Source organism: Pinus tabuliformis, chromosome 1_2 (genome assembly GCF_031772625.1).
Source record: "Pinus tabuliformis cultivar Carrire ecotype Pingquan chromosome 1_2, CPIR1, whole genome shotgun sequence".
In the NCBI taxonomy this organism is placed as follows: domain Eukaryota; kingdom Viridiplantae; phylum Streptophyta; class Pinopsida; order Pinales; family Pinaceae; genus Pinus; species Pinus tabuliformis.
The window spans coordinates 1342278843-1342293243 of record NC_142298.1 but is presented as its reverse complement, the minus strand read 5'-3'; the positions used below and the strand labels follow the sequence as shown (position 1 = coordinate 1342293243).

General features: G+C 37.2%; 1 protein-coding gene across 7 annotated transcripts; it reads right to left on the bottom strand.

Annotated features, from left to right (window-relative positions):
* Positions 1-10391: 10391 nt before the first annotated feature.
* LOC149211181 (putative LRR receptor-like serine/threonine-protein kinase At5g48740) lies at positions 10392-13426 on the bottom strand. Of its 7 annotated transcripts, none has more exons than XM_089396951.1 (10): positions 13118-13426; positions 12885-13006; positions 12606-12783; positions 12275-12375; positions 11899-12077; positions 11669-11798; positions 11510-11578; positions 11192-11378; positions 10962-11094; positions 10393-10873 (listed from the first exon to the last, which is right to left on the bottom strand). In XM_089396951.1, exons 3-10 carry the CDS (start codon positions 12713-12715, stop codon positions 10622-10624), a joined length of 1161 nt encoding a protein of 386 aa, XP_089253077.1. In that variant the 5' UTR covers positions 12716-12783; positions 12885-13006; positions 13118-13426; the 3' UTR covers positions 10393-10621. The 7 variants fall into 7 exon arrangements, with proteins under 7 accessions (XP_089253079.1, XP_089253077.1, XP_089253078.1 ...); XM_089396952.1 differs by having other exon boundaries at positions 12919-13006; XM_089396953.1 differs by lacking the exon at positions 12885-13006 and having other exon boundaries at positions 10392-10873; positions 12606-12738.
* Positions 13427-14401: the final 975 nt, after the last annotated feature.

The following is a 14401-nucleotide window of genomic DNA, read 5'->3' as shown; positions in this document are numbered from 1 at the left end:
GTGGGAAGAATATTGACAAATCAAAAGTGTGATGCTTTCATTGTCATGAGGTGGGACATTATGTGACGAATTGTCCATAGAAGAAATCAAAGAAGGGATCCTCAAAAGGATCAGATGGTGAGGCACTAGACTCACAGTTCGAATTAGATTTCACCTCATCACATGCATGGTTTCATTGATGGTGGGTCGTGTTCGGTACTTGGACAGTGGAGCCTCATTCCACATGACCGACGACAAGAGTTTATTCAATAACTTGGAGGAGAAGGACCTCCAGATGCGCATAGAGATGGGCGATGATGGAAAGTACTATGTTTCAAGTGAAGGTATGGTTGTGATTCAGAGGGAGCATGGAGCTCCTCTCGCCCTGACTAATGTAAATTATGTGCTTGGACTGAAGAAGAACCTGGTGTCCATCGCTATGTTGGAAGACAAAGGCTATTATGTAGTATTTCGTAAAGGAAAGGCATTCTTGAGGCACATTGGCATAGGACAGACCAAGAGGATTGGGATTTGAGTAAAGAATCTCTACAAGCTAGAGGTAGATGACCGTGCTGCATTGAGTTCCAAAGTAGAGTTGGTGCAAAGCCAAGATGTTGGCAAGCTATGGCATACAAGATTGGGCCACTTGCACCATGGGGCCCTGAAGATCATGCAACAGATTCTTACTAGACTTTCCGAGGGTAAACTGGAGCAAGTGGATACATGCAAAGGTTGTACCTTGGGTAAGTATGCAAAATATTCCTTTCAGGATCGAGACAGTCGAGTTGGAGCAATCTTGGAGCGAGTTCATACAGATGTGTGTGGACCATTCTCGATAGCCTCCATCACTAAACAAAGGTACTATGTTATTTTTGTTGATGATTTTCTCGTAGATGTTGGATCTACTTCATGTAGAAGAAGGATCAAACCTTCTCAAGGTTTTGTGAGTTCAAAGCCTTGGTTGAGAAAGAATCTGGAAAGAAAATAAGGGCGTCGCGAAGTTAAACGGGAGTTGACAACACCCCATAATCCACAGCAGAATGGGGTGGCCGAAAGGAAGAACAGAACAATTGTGGGAGCAGCTCGGGTGATGCTGCATGACCAAGGCCTACCACTTCATTTATGGGCTGAGGCATGCAATACAACAGTATACTTGTAGAATAGAAGCCTGCATCGTATATTGGGAATGAAGGCACTAGAGGAGGCTCTTTCCAGGAAGAGACCAGACGTGAGTCACTTCAGGATTTTTGGCTCATCAGTATTTTTCCAAGTGACCAAAGATGTCTGGAAGAAGCTAGAGCGAACAACTGAGTTGGAGATACTTGTGGGGTACACTGATACACCACAAAACTATCAGGTGTTCTTGCCTACCAGTGAGAGGATAGTGGTATGCAGAGATCTGAAGTTCAATGAGCAGAAGGCCATGCGAGTTTACCTTGAGAGGGAGCTCAAGTTGCATGCAAAGGAGGAATTTTTGGTTCCTTAAGAGGAGGAACATCAAACTGATGCAGAGCAGCCACATGCAGAGAATCCATGAGTGGAGACATCCATTCATGCAGAGTTTTCCAGAGATGGGTAGAATTGCTCAAGGGAAGCTGACAGATTGATGATGGATGTGAGAGAGAATGTGGGATAGCCATTTTCTCAGTGCAGACAGAGGAGGTCACCTGAGCGGTACACTAGTTACATGGCCCTAGTTGGGGAATGTATAGAGAACTAACCATCTTCCTTTGAGGAAGAAGTGTAGCAACTAGTCTGGGTTGATGCTATGGTGGAGGAGTATGACTCCATAGTTCGTAACAGTGTTTGGGATGTTGTTCCAAGACTGGAGGACAATTCAATGGTGAGTTCTTGATGGCTTTACAAGGTAAAGCAAGTAGCTGATGGTAGTGTTGAGAAACATAAGGCAAGGTTTGTTGCCTGTGATTTCTCACAGATAGAGGGGATCGACCATGATGAGACTTTTACTCCTATAGCAAGGCACTCATCTATCAGATCGATGTTGGCATTATCAGCACATATGGGTTGGAAGATCCATCAGATGGATGTGAAGATTGTGTTCCTTAATGGCAAGATTAAGGAAGAGGTGTACATAGAGCAGCCGTAAGGATTTGAGGCCTTCGATCGTGAGTCGCATGTGTGCTGACTCAAGAGAGCTTTGTATGGGCTGAAACAAGCACCTCGTGCTTGGTACACCAGGATTGATAGCTATTTCACCGGGTTGGGCTTCACAAAGAGTGAAGCGATTGTGAACTTTTACCACATCATGGTAGAAGGTAAGCCATTGATCATTGTTCTTTATGTTGATGATCTGATATTGACAGGTGATGATCAGTTGATCAAGTCTTGTAAGGAGGACCTTGCAAGAGAGTTCGAGATGAAATACATGTGTCTCATGCACTACTTTCTAGGCATGGAAGTGTGGCAGAAGGATGGGGAAGTGTTTGTGTCTCAAGGCAAGTATGCTAATGAGATACTCAGGAGATTCCACATGAAGAAGTGCAAGCCCATGCAGACTTCTCTAGCAGGTAACTGAAGGAAGCAGGATGCTACTTCAGGTGAGGTAGTAGCTACTACTGTTTATCAATAGCTTGTGGGTTCATTGATGTATTTAGTGAACACACGACCAGATTTTTGCTTTGCGGTGAACCAAGTCAAGCTATGGTTCAACCTACCAAGTTGTTTTGGAAGGTAGCAAAGCATGTGCTGAGATACCTCAGAGGCACATCTCAGTATGGATTATGGTACAGATGGATAGAGGGAGTGAAGCTTCAAGGCTTCACAGATGCATATTGGGCAGGGAGTCCATCAGATTGGAATAACACTTCAGGAAGAATTTTCAACCTTGGTTCAACTATAGTTTCTTGGTACAGTAAGAAACAGAGGTCAGTTGCACTTAGCTCAGCAGAGGCTGAATACATGGGTTCTATTTAGTCAGCATGCAAGGCCATTTGGATGTGGAAAATTCTAGTTGGATTGTTTGATCAGAGGTTGGATCCAACTGTGATCTATTGCGATAATCAGAGTTGTATCAAACTTTCTGAGAATCCAGTATTTCATGATATGTCCAAGTACATCGATATTCGGTATTATCATCTTCGAGATTGTGTGATGAAGAGGATCATGTTGTTGCAGTACGTTTCGAACGAGGAGCAGGATGCAAATATTTTGACAAAGGCATTGTCAAAATGAAAATTCGAGTTCCACAGAGATAGGATTGAGGTGGCAGATAATCCCTTTCTTGTTGAGACGGAGTGTTGAAAATAGCAACAAGAAATGCTAAATATAGAAGTGCTAAAAATAGCATTACTATAAATAGCATTTCGGGATACATTCCAATTTTAGTTAGTCCCTGAACTAAAATTGAGAATTAAAATTCGAATTTGATCTTAGCAGCTGTTTGTAAAATAATTAATTAATTCATCTTGAGTTAATTAGTTGGAGAAAATTAAACATGAAGTCTACGTGAAGACATGCAACAGTTATCCATTTGATTGAGGAAGTTATCCATTAATTAAGGAGATCAGGATGAGTTGTACTTTGAGTTGTAATTAGTTAGCTCAGTTAACTGAGTTAAGTCCAGTTAGATTAGTTCCAACAGTTTGTGGAACTGATTGTGAGTTCAGTTAGTTAATGCAGGCATGCATGTAACCAGTGTACTTCAGATAATTGAATATTCTCTCATAAATAACTCATTCATGTCAGTTCAGTCAGAGACCCAATTGAGATCAAAGGATGGGACAATATACTATTAGTTGCAGGAATATTCCATTGAGGATATCTCATTCATGCAGAAGGAATTCATTCCTTGAGGATTGTGCAGTTATTTCTGAGTTTGGGAGTTTTGTGAGAGGTAAATTCACACAGGTGGCAGCCAGAGGACCCAGGAGAAACTGCGCAAGGAAATAGGAGGCTTGGAGGACTGAAGGAAGGCATATGTTGTGTCTACTCTATCTATGAGCAACATTGAGGGATTGTACTGAGAGCTGGATAGCTTGTGAGCTAAAGCTTTGTGTAATCCGGAGATATTTCCACTTGTATGATAATACAGATAGCGGGGTCTTTAGCTATGGCTTTCCTCAGAGTATTCTTCTGTGTTCATGTGTGATTGATTTCTCATTCTCTGTTATATGTGTTCTATTTGATCTTGCTCAAAATTGATTAAGCTTCCAGAAGTTTGTTTGTAGAAGTAGATCAAGTATTTTGCTTTAGTATATTGCATTATCAGGTGATCTACAGTGAGAATTTCTACAACACCAGCAAGTGATATGTCAAGGTCAAAACTCCAAGTAATTATTTACTTTAACATTTAAAATATTTTCTTGCCTTCAATCTGATAACTTCAGATAAGCACAAATACAAAACGATTTTTGGTTTATGTCTCTTCTAGATTTGTTTCTTCAATCAGTCACAAGCACAAGCACATCTTAGTATGTTACATGTATCATATTTATGTTAACTGTCCACATTTCTTTCTTCAATTGACCATAGAACTTAGCCTTGCAGCCAGGTCTTCAACATGCTCTCTTCACATACAGAATTGAGCATTTCTCACTTGAAAATATTGAATGACGATATTCCCACATAGCCAAAGTTGAGGAAGGATATTTGTTTGACGTTATGCAAATATTCCCACGGAACCAAAGTCGAGGGGAAATAGTTATTTTACCTTACATATACTTCTAATTCTAGATTTCATCTAACTCCATTCCCTTAAAAAGTATAATATTGTTATTTAAACATAAGATTAATCTTTCTTCTCTTCATTAGAGGACCCTTAATTATTCCCATTGTTCTCTATGATTTAATACTAGGGTGGACCATTCAAGAGAATGATACCCATGATGACATGGCAGATGTGTCCAAAGGGAAGGAATTGTACATCTACAACATAGAAGAAAATAAGTAGGGCATAAAAATGTTTTTCTTTTTTGGTTTAGCCTAGAGAAACTTTGGGTTAAAAACTACCTCCATGCTTGTTAGGAACCTACATAGGCACCTACATTCTCCCTGTGGATTGGAAGGTCAAAAACCAATCCCTTATAAATATTTTAGCTATAATGGTATAATGAATAATGATTTCTTTAATAAAAATTTTGGTGCTTCAGGGAAATCTGAGTTAAAATGCTCCTGAAAGGATGCAATCAAACAACTCTAAGAAAAAGGTAGTAATCAAGTGATGAGGCTAAATTGGAGGCAGGGTCGATTTGTTGTTGAAAGAATATTTAGCTGAAAGGTAATTGTTAGAAAATTTTTACGAGGCAAAGGAGAGGAGTCTCACTGAGAATTTGGTTGCGGCAAGGAAATCGCAACTAATCTTAGGTTGTGTTTTGGAAATCGCAACTACACATAGGCTTAATAAAACACATAATTAATAAAACAAAGTAAAACATAAAAGGTTGCGGTAAATCTATTTGTCAAAGATTAATATCATAATGTGAAAAGCCACACTTTATATTATATGCCAAAACATAAGGAAATACATTAAAGTGACAAATGGAGGTTGCAGCTCCAAGTGAAAAACACAACAAACTTAGTGCGATTTAGGCATCACTAGGTTGCGGAGTAAAAATGTCTGTAAAACTGGTTTTCATGTGCCCACCAATATTTCCTCCACGATTTTCTCCTCGCTACCTCAAATACTCTCTCACTCTCTAACTTGCCCAACAATACAAATGACTTTTACTTCCATATTTATCTCAACATACAAATTTGACATTAATACATGACAGTGCAAATAATTAATACGTAGCATTGGCGATTTTACATAGTAATTGGTTTTGTGAACTTACAGGTGTTGTGGAGTGTGAGCAATAGTCAAGGAGTAAATGTTTGTCTATGTCTATTTACCAAAATTTATTGAATGCCTTAACTTCTGTGCCGTGATTGACTAGGCAAAACATGGTGTTTGTCAATGTGTTTAAGGCAATGGTTGGAATTAATATTTCCAACAATAACGACGTAAACATCTTACTAAGCATATTTTCCGTTAGGGTAACAAAGACCATAAAGGTTGTTGTTGATATTACCTCCATATCCGGGTGTCGGAAGTTAGAGGGGATGCAATTTTGCGAATCCCGCCAAAGGTTATAGCAAGGAGAGGCCACTGATGCCTTACTCAGGTGTAAAATTTCAAACCTTCATTCAAATTTGAGTGCTAAAGAGTAATAATTGTGCTTAATGATTGAAGAGAAGGAACATGTTTAATAGCCATGCCTATAGCATTTCTAAATATTCTATTAACAACACATTGACGTAGATTTTAAATATGTTTAGCAATTTATAATATTGCAAATAATCATTAAAAATGGGAAAAATATTCATTACAAATTGATGAATTCATTTCAAATTGATGGATGTAGCTGATTAAGATATTAAATGCATCTTTCTTTTCTATCAAATTCAGTTGGATTAATGCTAATTTTTTCTATATTAATGTATTTGGTTGTTTGTTGTTGTACTTTAGGATTGAACTCTTCTATTTAGGTGCAAGATCCTATTATTTAGATAGTGGTTCAAACCACTAGACAATATATGATTTTATATATACGAAACTTTGATTGAATGAAATGTGTTGAGGGCTTAAACATTCATTCTCTAGGTAAAAATTGACTCAATTGAAAAACCTGTTCATTTTATCTCATACTTTGTCCCCTTAAATTCCACTGTCCAAGCGAAAGATATTTTTCCACTGCTTGGCAAGCAGATACACTATGAAATCATCTACAATGGTTCAACCATACGTGTTGGATCCATCCTACATCAGGCTGTTGGAATGTAAGAAAGGCACTGGAACTAGACTTGCCTTGCCTGGGCTTTTTCCGTGCCACTGTACCACTCTTTTCCATATTTCCGCTTTGTTGTCTGTTATGATTTTTTTTACGTCCCTACTGAGGACCCTGGGAGTTTTCTTTTCATTCTGGACTCTCTCCAACAGTTGCTCTATGTTATCAAGTCATGGAATTTCTCTTTCAAAAGATACAGTAACCTGCAAATTGAGTTATAATTTATATATAACTATCGCAATCTATAACTATTAACATTTATTATGAGTACATATCATTTTGATTTTTTATTTATATGAATCTATCATCTGCCATTTGTATTTTTATCTTCTAGTCGCTAGCTTAGGGCTTAGAATATTTTTTTCTAAAACATTCCTGGTTTTCTCCATGTTGGAATTTCTCTTTCAAAAGCTAACACAGAGTCGGCGTCACTACTTTTACTTTTTGAAATGTTAAAAGGCGTGACTTTACCTTGGGATCCAGAACCTTCAGCAACTGTAGAAAACAAAGTTATTTTGACAATGTAACAAGGGCAGGAGCCTTTCCTTTCTACTCAACATACACTCTTCTTGGAATTTTACCCTTGGAAAGCAAATATTTGACTCCAAGTTACAAAATCTTAATTATTTTGACAATGTAATAAGGGCGGAAAGTTGAAAATAATTAATATTATTTTGTATTAATGGAGAAATGGTTACATAAGTTGTAACGTATCTCCTTAGTTTAGGATTTGTTCCTAGAGTTTAGGAGTTTGTTTGCAACTACCTGATTTCTAGTGATGTACTTAATAATGTAATCATTCATTTGATGAATAGTAGAGTGTATGGAGAGAGTTCTCTTTTGTATGAGTGCAGTCTCTAGGTGCAGTACTCACCTGTGAGCTGTAACTCCTCCTTTTTAATTCAAATATGATTTTATCTTGGTATCAGAGCACAGAGTAGGGATAGCCTTATTTTTTTTTTTCTTTAGGATGCATCATTGATTACAGAACTGTAGTGGTGCATTTGTAGAATCAGGTGGACTGCAGTAACACCTGAAGACAGGTCTCAGATGACTAATCATCTTTGAGCGCAAGAAAGTGTTGGCGCGGTTTTGACACGAATAGTCGTGCCATTTTTGCGCGCAAAGAAGAGCTGGCATGGGTTTTTAAGGAACAGTCGCACCACTTGGCGTGGTTCTAAGGGTGATAAGCACGCCAGCGCAGTAGAAAGTCCTACTGGCATGAAAAATCCAGGATTAATCGCGCCAATTTCGTGACTCGCATCGATTTTATTTCTGGCGCGGGTATTTCGCTGTTGAAGAGTGCCAACCTCTTTCTCTTTGAAAAATCTGCAATTTTTGCAGATCGGAGTTGCCTAGTGGTGGCACTTCGAATTTCCGAATCTGTTCGGTGGCAACATATCGGAGTAGCCCGGTGGTGGCGTATTGGAGTTCCTGATCTACTAGGTGGTAGCAGATCAGACTTGCCTAGTGGTGGCATGTTGAAGTTCCTAATCTACTCGGTGGCAGCAGATCGGACTTGCCCGGTGGTGGCGCATTGGAGTTCCAGATCTGTTCGGTGGCAACAGATCGGATTTGCCCGGTGGTGGTGCATTAGAGTTCTGAATCTGTTCGGTGGCAGCAGATCGGACTTGTCCAGTGGTGGCGCATTGAAGGTACAATTTTTTTTCAGCAAAACAGAGGTTTGGATCTGGCATAATTCAATATGAATAACAGTTTAGAATCGTATCTCCACAAGTCTGGCAAACTCAATGGATCAAATTTCAACAACTGGAAATTCAAGTTGCAGACTTTACTTGAAAGTGCAAATGCGTGGTAGATCGTGACAGGAAATGAGCAGATATCAGGATGAGCCACACAAGAACAAGATTGGGATAAAGGGAGACAAAAGCAAAAGTTATATTGAAGATGTTCGTTAAGGACAATGTTATCCCACATATTAGAGACTGTAAATCGGGCGCTGACATTTGGACGACCATTAAAAACCTATACGAGACGCAGAACTCAAATCCTGTTCTATCACTTAAAGGCGAGCTGTTTGCATTGAAGATGGAGGAGAATGAATCCGCTGTTGGATTCATTGCAAGAGTCAAAGACCTGAAGGACAGATTGGGAGATATCGGAGAGAAAGTTTCCGATTCAGATCTGGTCACGATCACGTTGAACGGAATGACTCATGATTATCATACATTCATCACAGGGCTATCAACAAGAGAGAAAGCCCCTTCATTTGAAGAACTGACAGGGATTCTGATACAGGAAGAAGAGCGACGACAAAATTTGAAATCACAGAGCAATGACCTTGCTCTGATGGCAAAAAGGAGACAGTTTAAAGGGAAGTATGTTAGAAGCTTGTTGGAGAGGTTCAGAATGGAGCAGTGCAGATTAGCAGCAACACCATTACAGCAAAACTTAAAGTTGAGCAGTGACGATGGTACTAAACAGGTGGATGCTACCATGTACAGACAGCTAGTTGGCAGTTTGATATATCTGACTACAACTAAACCAGACTTGGCATATTCTGTTATTATGTTGAGCCAGTTCATGTCAAAACCACTCGAAAGTCACTGGGTTGCAACAAAAAGTGTGTTGAGGTATCTTGGTGGTACTAGTAATTATGGCATTTTGTACGACACTTCTGATGTTATTCTAGCAGGTTTTTTAGATTCCAATTGGGCAGGTAACTTGGATGATTGAAGATCTATCACAGGTTACACATTCAACATTGGATCTGGGGTCATAGCATGGAGGAGCAAAAAGCAGAGCACTGTAGCTCTATCTTCATGTGAAGTTGAGTACCAAGCATTGTGTGCAGCCACATGTGAAGCTATCTGGTTGAGAAGACTTCTCAACGATGCAGGATAAGAACATAAAGAATCAACTAGTATCAACACTCACAACCAAAGTACCATCAAACTTGCATATAATCCAGTCTTTCATAAAAATACCAAGCATATCGAAACTCATTTTCATTTTGTTCGAGAGAAGCAACAGTCAAAAGAGAGATGTGTTGAATATTGTAAAACTTGTGATAACATGGCTGATATTTTTACTAAGGCTCTTGTGCGTGTAAATTTTGAATTGTTTAGAGGGATGCTAGGAGTATAGGATAATCCTTTCTCCATTAAGGGGGGGAGTTGAAAATAATTAATATTATTTTGTATTAATGGAGAAATGGTTACATAAGTTGTAACGTATCTCCTTAGTTTAGGATTTGTTCCTAGAGTTTAGGAGTTTGTTTGCAACTACCTGATTTCTAGTGATGTACTAGTGATGTAATTAATAATGTAATCATTCATTTGATGAATAGTAGAGCGTACAGAGAGTGTTCTCTTTTGTATGAGTGCAGTCTCCAGGTGCACTGTGAGCTATAACTCCTTTTTAATTCAAATCTGATTTTTATCTTGGAAGCCTTTCATTTCCCATTCAACATACACTTTTCTTGGAATTTTACTCTTGGAAACCAAATATTTCACTCCAAATTACAAAATCTTCAATTAATTGTTGAAGTTGAGTGGAAGTTCCATCAGACAAAAATAAATAAAATATAGTAGTGCAGCGTCACTTGGCAGGTATACCTTCTTGTTGCATACTTGTCTTCGATTTGATTCAAATTCCATGTATGGTTTTGATTTGCCACTCATTCCACTTTGACACATTTGGCCTCACTTGAGTTATAATACATGAATGACTATTCAAATTTGCTTGGGTAGATTACAATTACTTCCCTCTTTCATGAAATCAAGATCACATCATGTGATATTATTAAAAAAAATGTGTCATGTTAACAAAGGGAAACAAGAAACATATGTCATCTGAATTATAAGTTAAAACTTTGTAAATTCAATGCTTTAAAGTTACTCTTGAATCTTTACATGTTTGGCAACGACAACCTCCTTTAGCTTTACTTTCTCATACATGAAAGCCTCCTTCAGCTCTCCTACTACCTCACTCATGCTGGGCCTCCCAGATGATGTATGCTCAACACATCTTAGCGCTATTTTGGCAACAATAGTGATTGATTTCATTTCATATTTTCCATCCATCTCCTTGTCTATGATTTTCACCATTTTTTCAGGGGTTTCATCGATCTCCACGTACTCTTTCAGCTGTGACGACGTGCAAATATAATTATTCGTACACGCACTTAAAATGAAAGCCTATGTATGGATGCTTAATTACAAATAATTTCCTTACCCATGTCAAGAGATCCCTTTCTTCCTCAGGTAGAGTCACATCGATGGGATTTCTCCCGCATATAATTTCTAATAAAACCACACCAAAACTGTATACATCGCTCTTTTGAGTGAAGTGCTCAGTCATAAAATACCTGTAAGAATATCCAACAATAAAAATGAAATTGCCGTTTCTCTTAATAATTAATCGAATTCCTGGAGCATCAAAAATAATATATATGTGTCATTTACTCTGGATCCAGGTATCCCAAAGTTCCTTTCACTGTATCCTCGATAGGAGCCTTCCGATCCATTGTCATCATCGACAAACTGAAATTGCTTAATTTTCCATTCAAATCGCTGTCGAGGAGGATGTTTGAAGTTTTCACATCCCTGTGAATTATCATTGGAATACAACATACGTGCAGGTATTGCAGTGCTTCAATCAGAAACAGACGAGGAATATGGTTAATCACGATTTCTCTTATTTAGTTGTATTCAAATACATAAAATTAAACAGCGTTTACACTACAAAAATGTAGTGTGAAAAACGTTATTTATTTAAATTACCCTCAGCCACATCGATTGCTATTTTGAGCCTGTTTCTCCAATTTAGTTTGAAAAGTCCTGCGGTCTGACCTGAAAGACAAATTTATAATTAAATGTATACTGTTTTTGTTGCAATATCAAACCAACCAAACAATATCCCTCCTTTAAAGACGTATTTACCATAAAGACGGTCCTTTAAAGGCCCTTGAGACGTGTACTCGTAGATAAGCATAGGCTGTTCGGGTTTAGCAAAACAGTAACCCAGTAGAGACACCAAGTTCTTATGATGGACTCTAGAAAGCAGATCCACCTGTTAACAAAGTGAATCTGTATACATCAATTTTACTATGTTCACATATATTTTCTTCTTAATTGCGAGAGAAGCGAAATGATTCGGAAATTGGAATTACCTCAGTCAAGAACTCCTGAAAGCTGTCTCTTGTATTCAGTGAAAACATTTTTATTGCTATCTCTTTTCCGTCCGGCAGTTTGCCAAGGAACAGCATTCCAAAGACACCAGACCCAATCTGGTGACTAAAGTTTTGTGTGGCTTCCACAATCTGGTGTAGGGTAAAAACCATCGAGTCGTCTGTAAAATTGGCAAAGTATGAAAGCACCGTCTTACTTAGCTTCATATGGGGAATTCCCACTATATTTCATATTAGAATGTTCATAAAAAAATAAGTTCTTGACCTTCATTGTATAGTTTTTCCCCGTTTTTATTATTTTCTTCTCCTCGTGTTTTTCCCCACATGGAACATTGAACATCTGAATTTAAATTCTAACCTTTATTGAGAAGCAGCTTTTCGCTGAATTTTTCCCGGGTACGCTGCTTTGCCCTGAATTTCTTCCAATATACGGTAATACCGGCCATCATCACTAAAGTCCTGAAAAACTACTTAAGTTAAACCCTTAACAACCCAAACAGTGGATTCTTTAATTCTTAGGCCTCTCAGGTTTTGCTCACGATCTTCTATTTACTTTCCTATAGTTCTGATACCAATGGGTTGAAAAGACATAAAGGAAAACACAAAAATTGACACACACAAATAATATGAGCTTGATCAACCAAAACTTGATTCTAACCATGAATTTGGCGAGGAATATTTATACTTACTTTAACATGCTGGAGTCATTACAATTTCTAACAATTCCCAAAATAACACCCACTTTGTTCTTCCCTAAATTATTTCTGGTTTCTTGAATATAATCCCCGCCCTTATACATACAGATAAGGATTTCCAGAGTATCTGCAACACACCAAATGAGGGATTTTCACTGTAATCGTGAACCTCCTGCAGTAAGATTTCATAAACTTTCAACCGTTTAGGTATTACTGTTGTACCGGGCATTCCTTGCTTTGCTGGTAACAAAAATATTAAATAAAAAGCATAACTTGAACATTTGATAATGGAAATTGTTGTGAATACGAATAAATGTTATATTGCTCAATTCAATGAAAGCTTGTCGAAAACGTATGCACGAATTATACAGGTGAAACAATTGTTCCATATAAACCTGCGATAATAGTAAAGAGATTGTAATATTATGTTTAGTGATTAAAATTCCCTTCAGAGAATATAAATAGGATATAAACATGGAACTCTTTAGGGTTTCTGAGATCAATACCCAGTCTGGAAAATTAGCACAACAAGCGAACCGATCCGCAGCAGTTTTCTTTGAAAATGACTATCAAGACAGAATTTATGTAAAGAAGAAACACTTGCAAAGAGAGAGCTTATCTCCAGAAGAAACGCTTATCTCCAGAATTTATCTAAAGAAGAAACACTTGCAAAGATAGAGCTTATCTCCGGAAGAAATCCGGCAAAGGTCCGATCTGACCGACTAGTTGCCACTAATCGATGCAAACCCTGTATCACTATTCACTAATCGCTGAAGCAAATCGACTAATTTTATGTCTTAGAGAAAAACTACATTCATTATATTATTGTACCTCACATGCTTAAGTATTCCTTATAATTGTTATTCATAATTATTGATAAATTTGGAATATTTTTTATAATTTATAATTATATTTATAAATTAGAATATCTACTTTTTTATATATATATATATATATATATATATATATATATATATATATAGATAATAATTTCAAAATAATATAGCTTATTACTATATTTAATATTTATAATATTGAGGGACAATTATGAATCATATTTACAAATTTGAAATGCACAACATATTTATGTTAATTAGCATTCAAATAATTGCACAATTCACATTTAATTGTTATTCACAATTACTATTTATAATTATTTATTATATTTATAAGTTTGAAATATTTATTATATATATGAATTGCAGATGGGTAATTAATTGAGCGGAGAGGCTCATTTTACAGCCCAATACAGCCCAGTATGGTGTGTAACTCTGTCAGTCTATCATCAAAGTTGAAATTTTGCTAAAGTTGAAATTTTGCCATATCTGCCTAAATTAAACTGGACCGCAAAAAACACTAACTATACAACCTTATTAAATTTATAATTTATTTTCTCACTTAACGAAAACAAATCATTTAGAAAAAATAAAAATTAAAAAATCAATAATCAAATCACCGACGATTAATTAACAAAAACAAATCATTTGAAAAAATTAAAAATTAAAAATTCAGTAATGAAATCACCGACTATTTCCCGTCAAATTTTATTCCTTTGTGCCAACTAACATTCAACGGATCATTAAAAAAAATCCAACAAATATGGGGCCATCGTTCCTTGTTCTTTTCCCATCGTGCCAACTAACATTCAACCGATGAAATATAATATTACGGATCATTAAAAAAAAATCCCACAAACATGGGGCCATCGTTCCTTGTTCTTCCTGTAAACCAAAAGTTTGTCTCGGACTTTATGATTTCGATGAAGAAACCGTTCACTTTGATGTGACTTG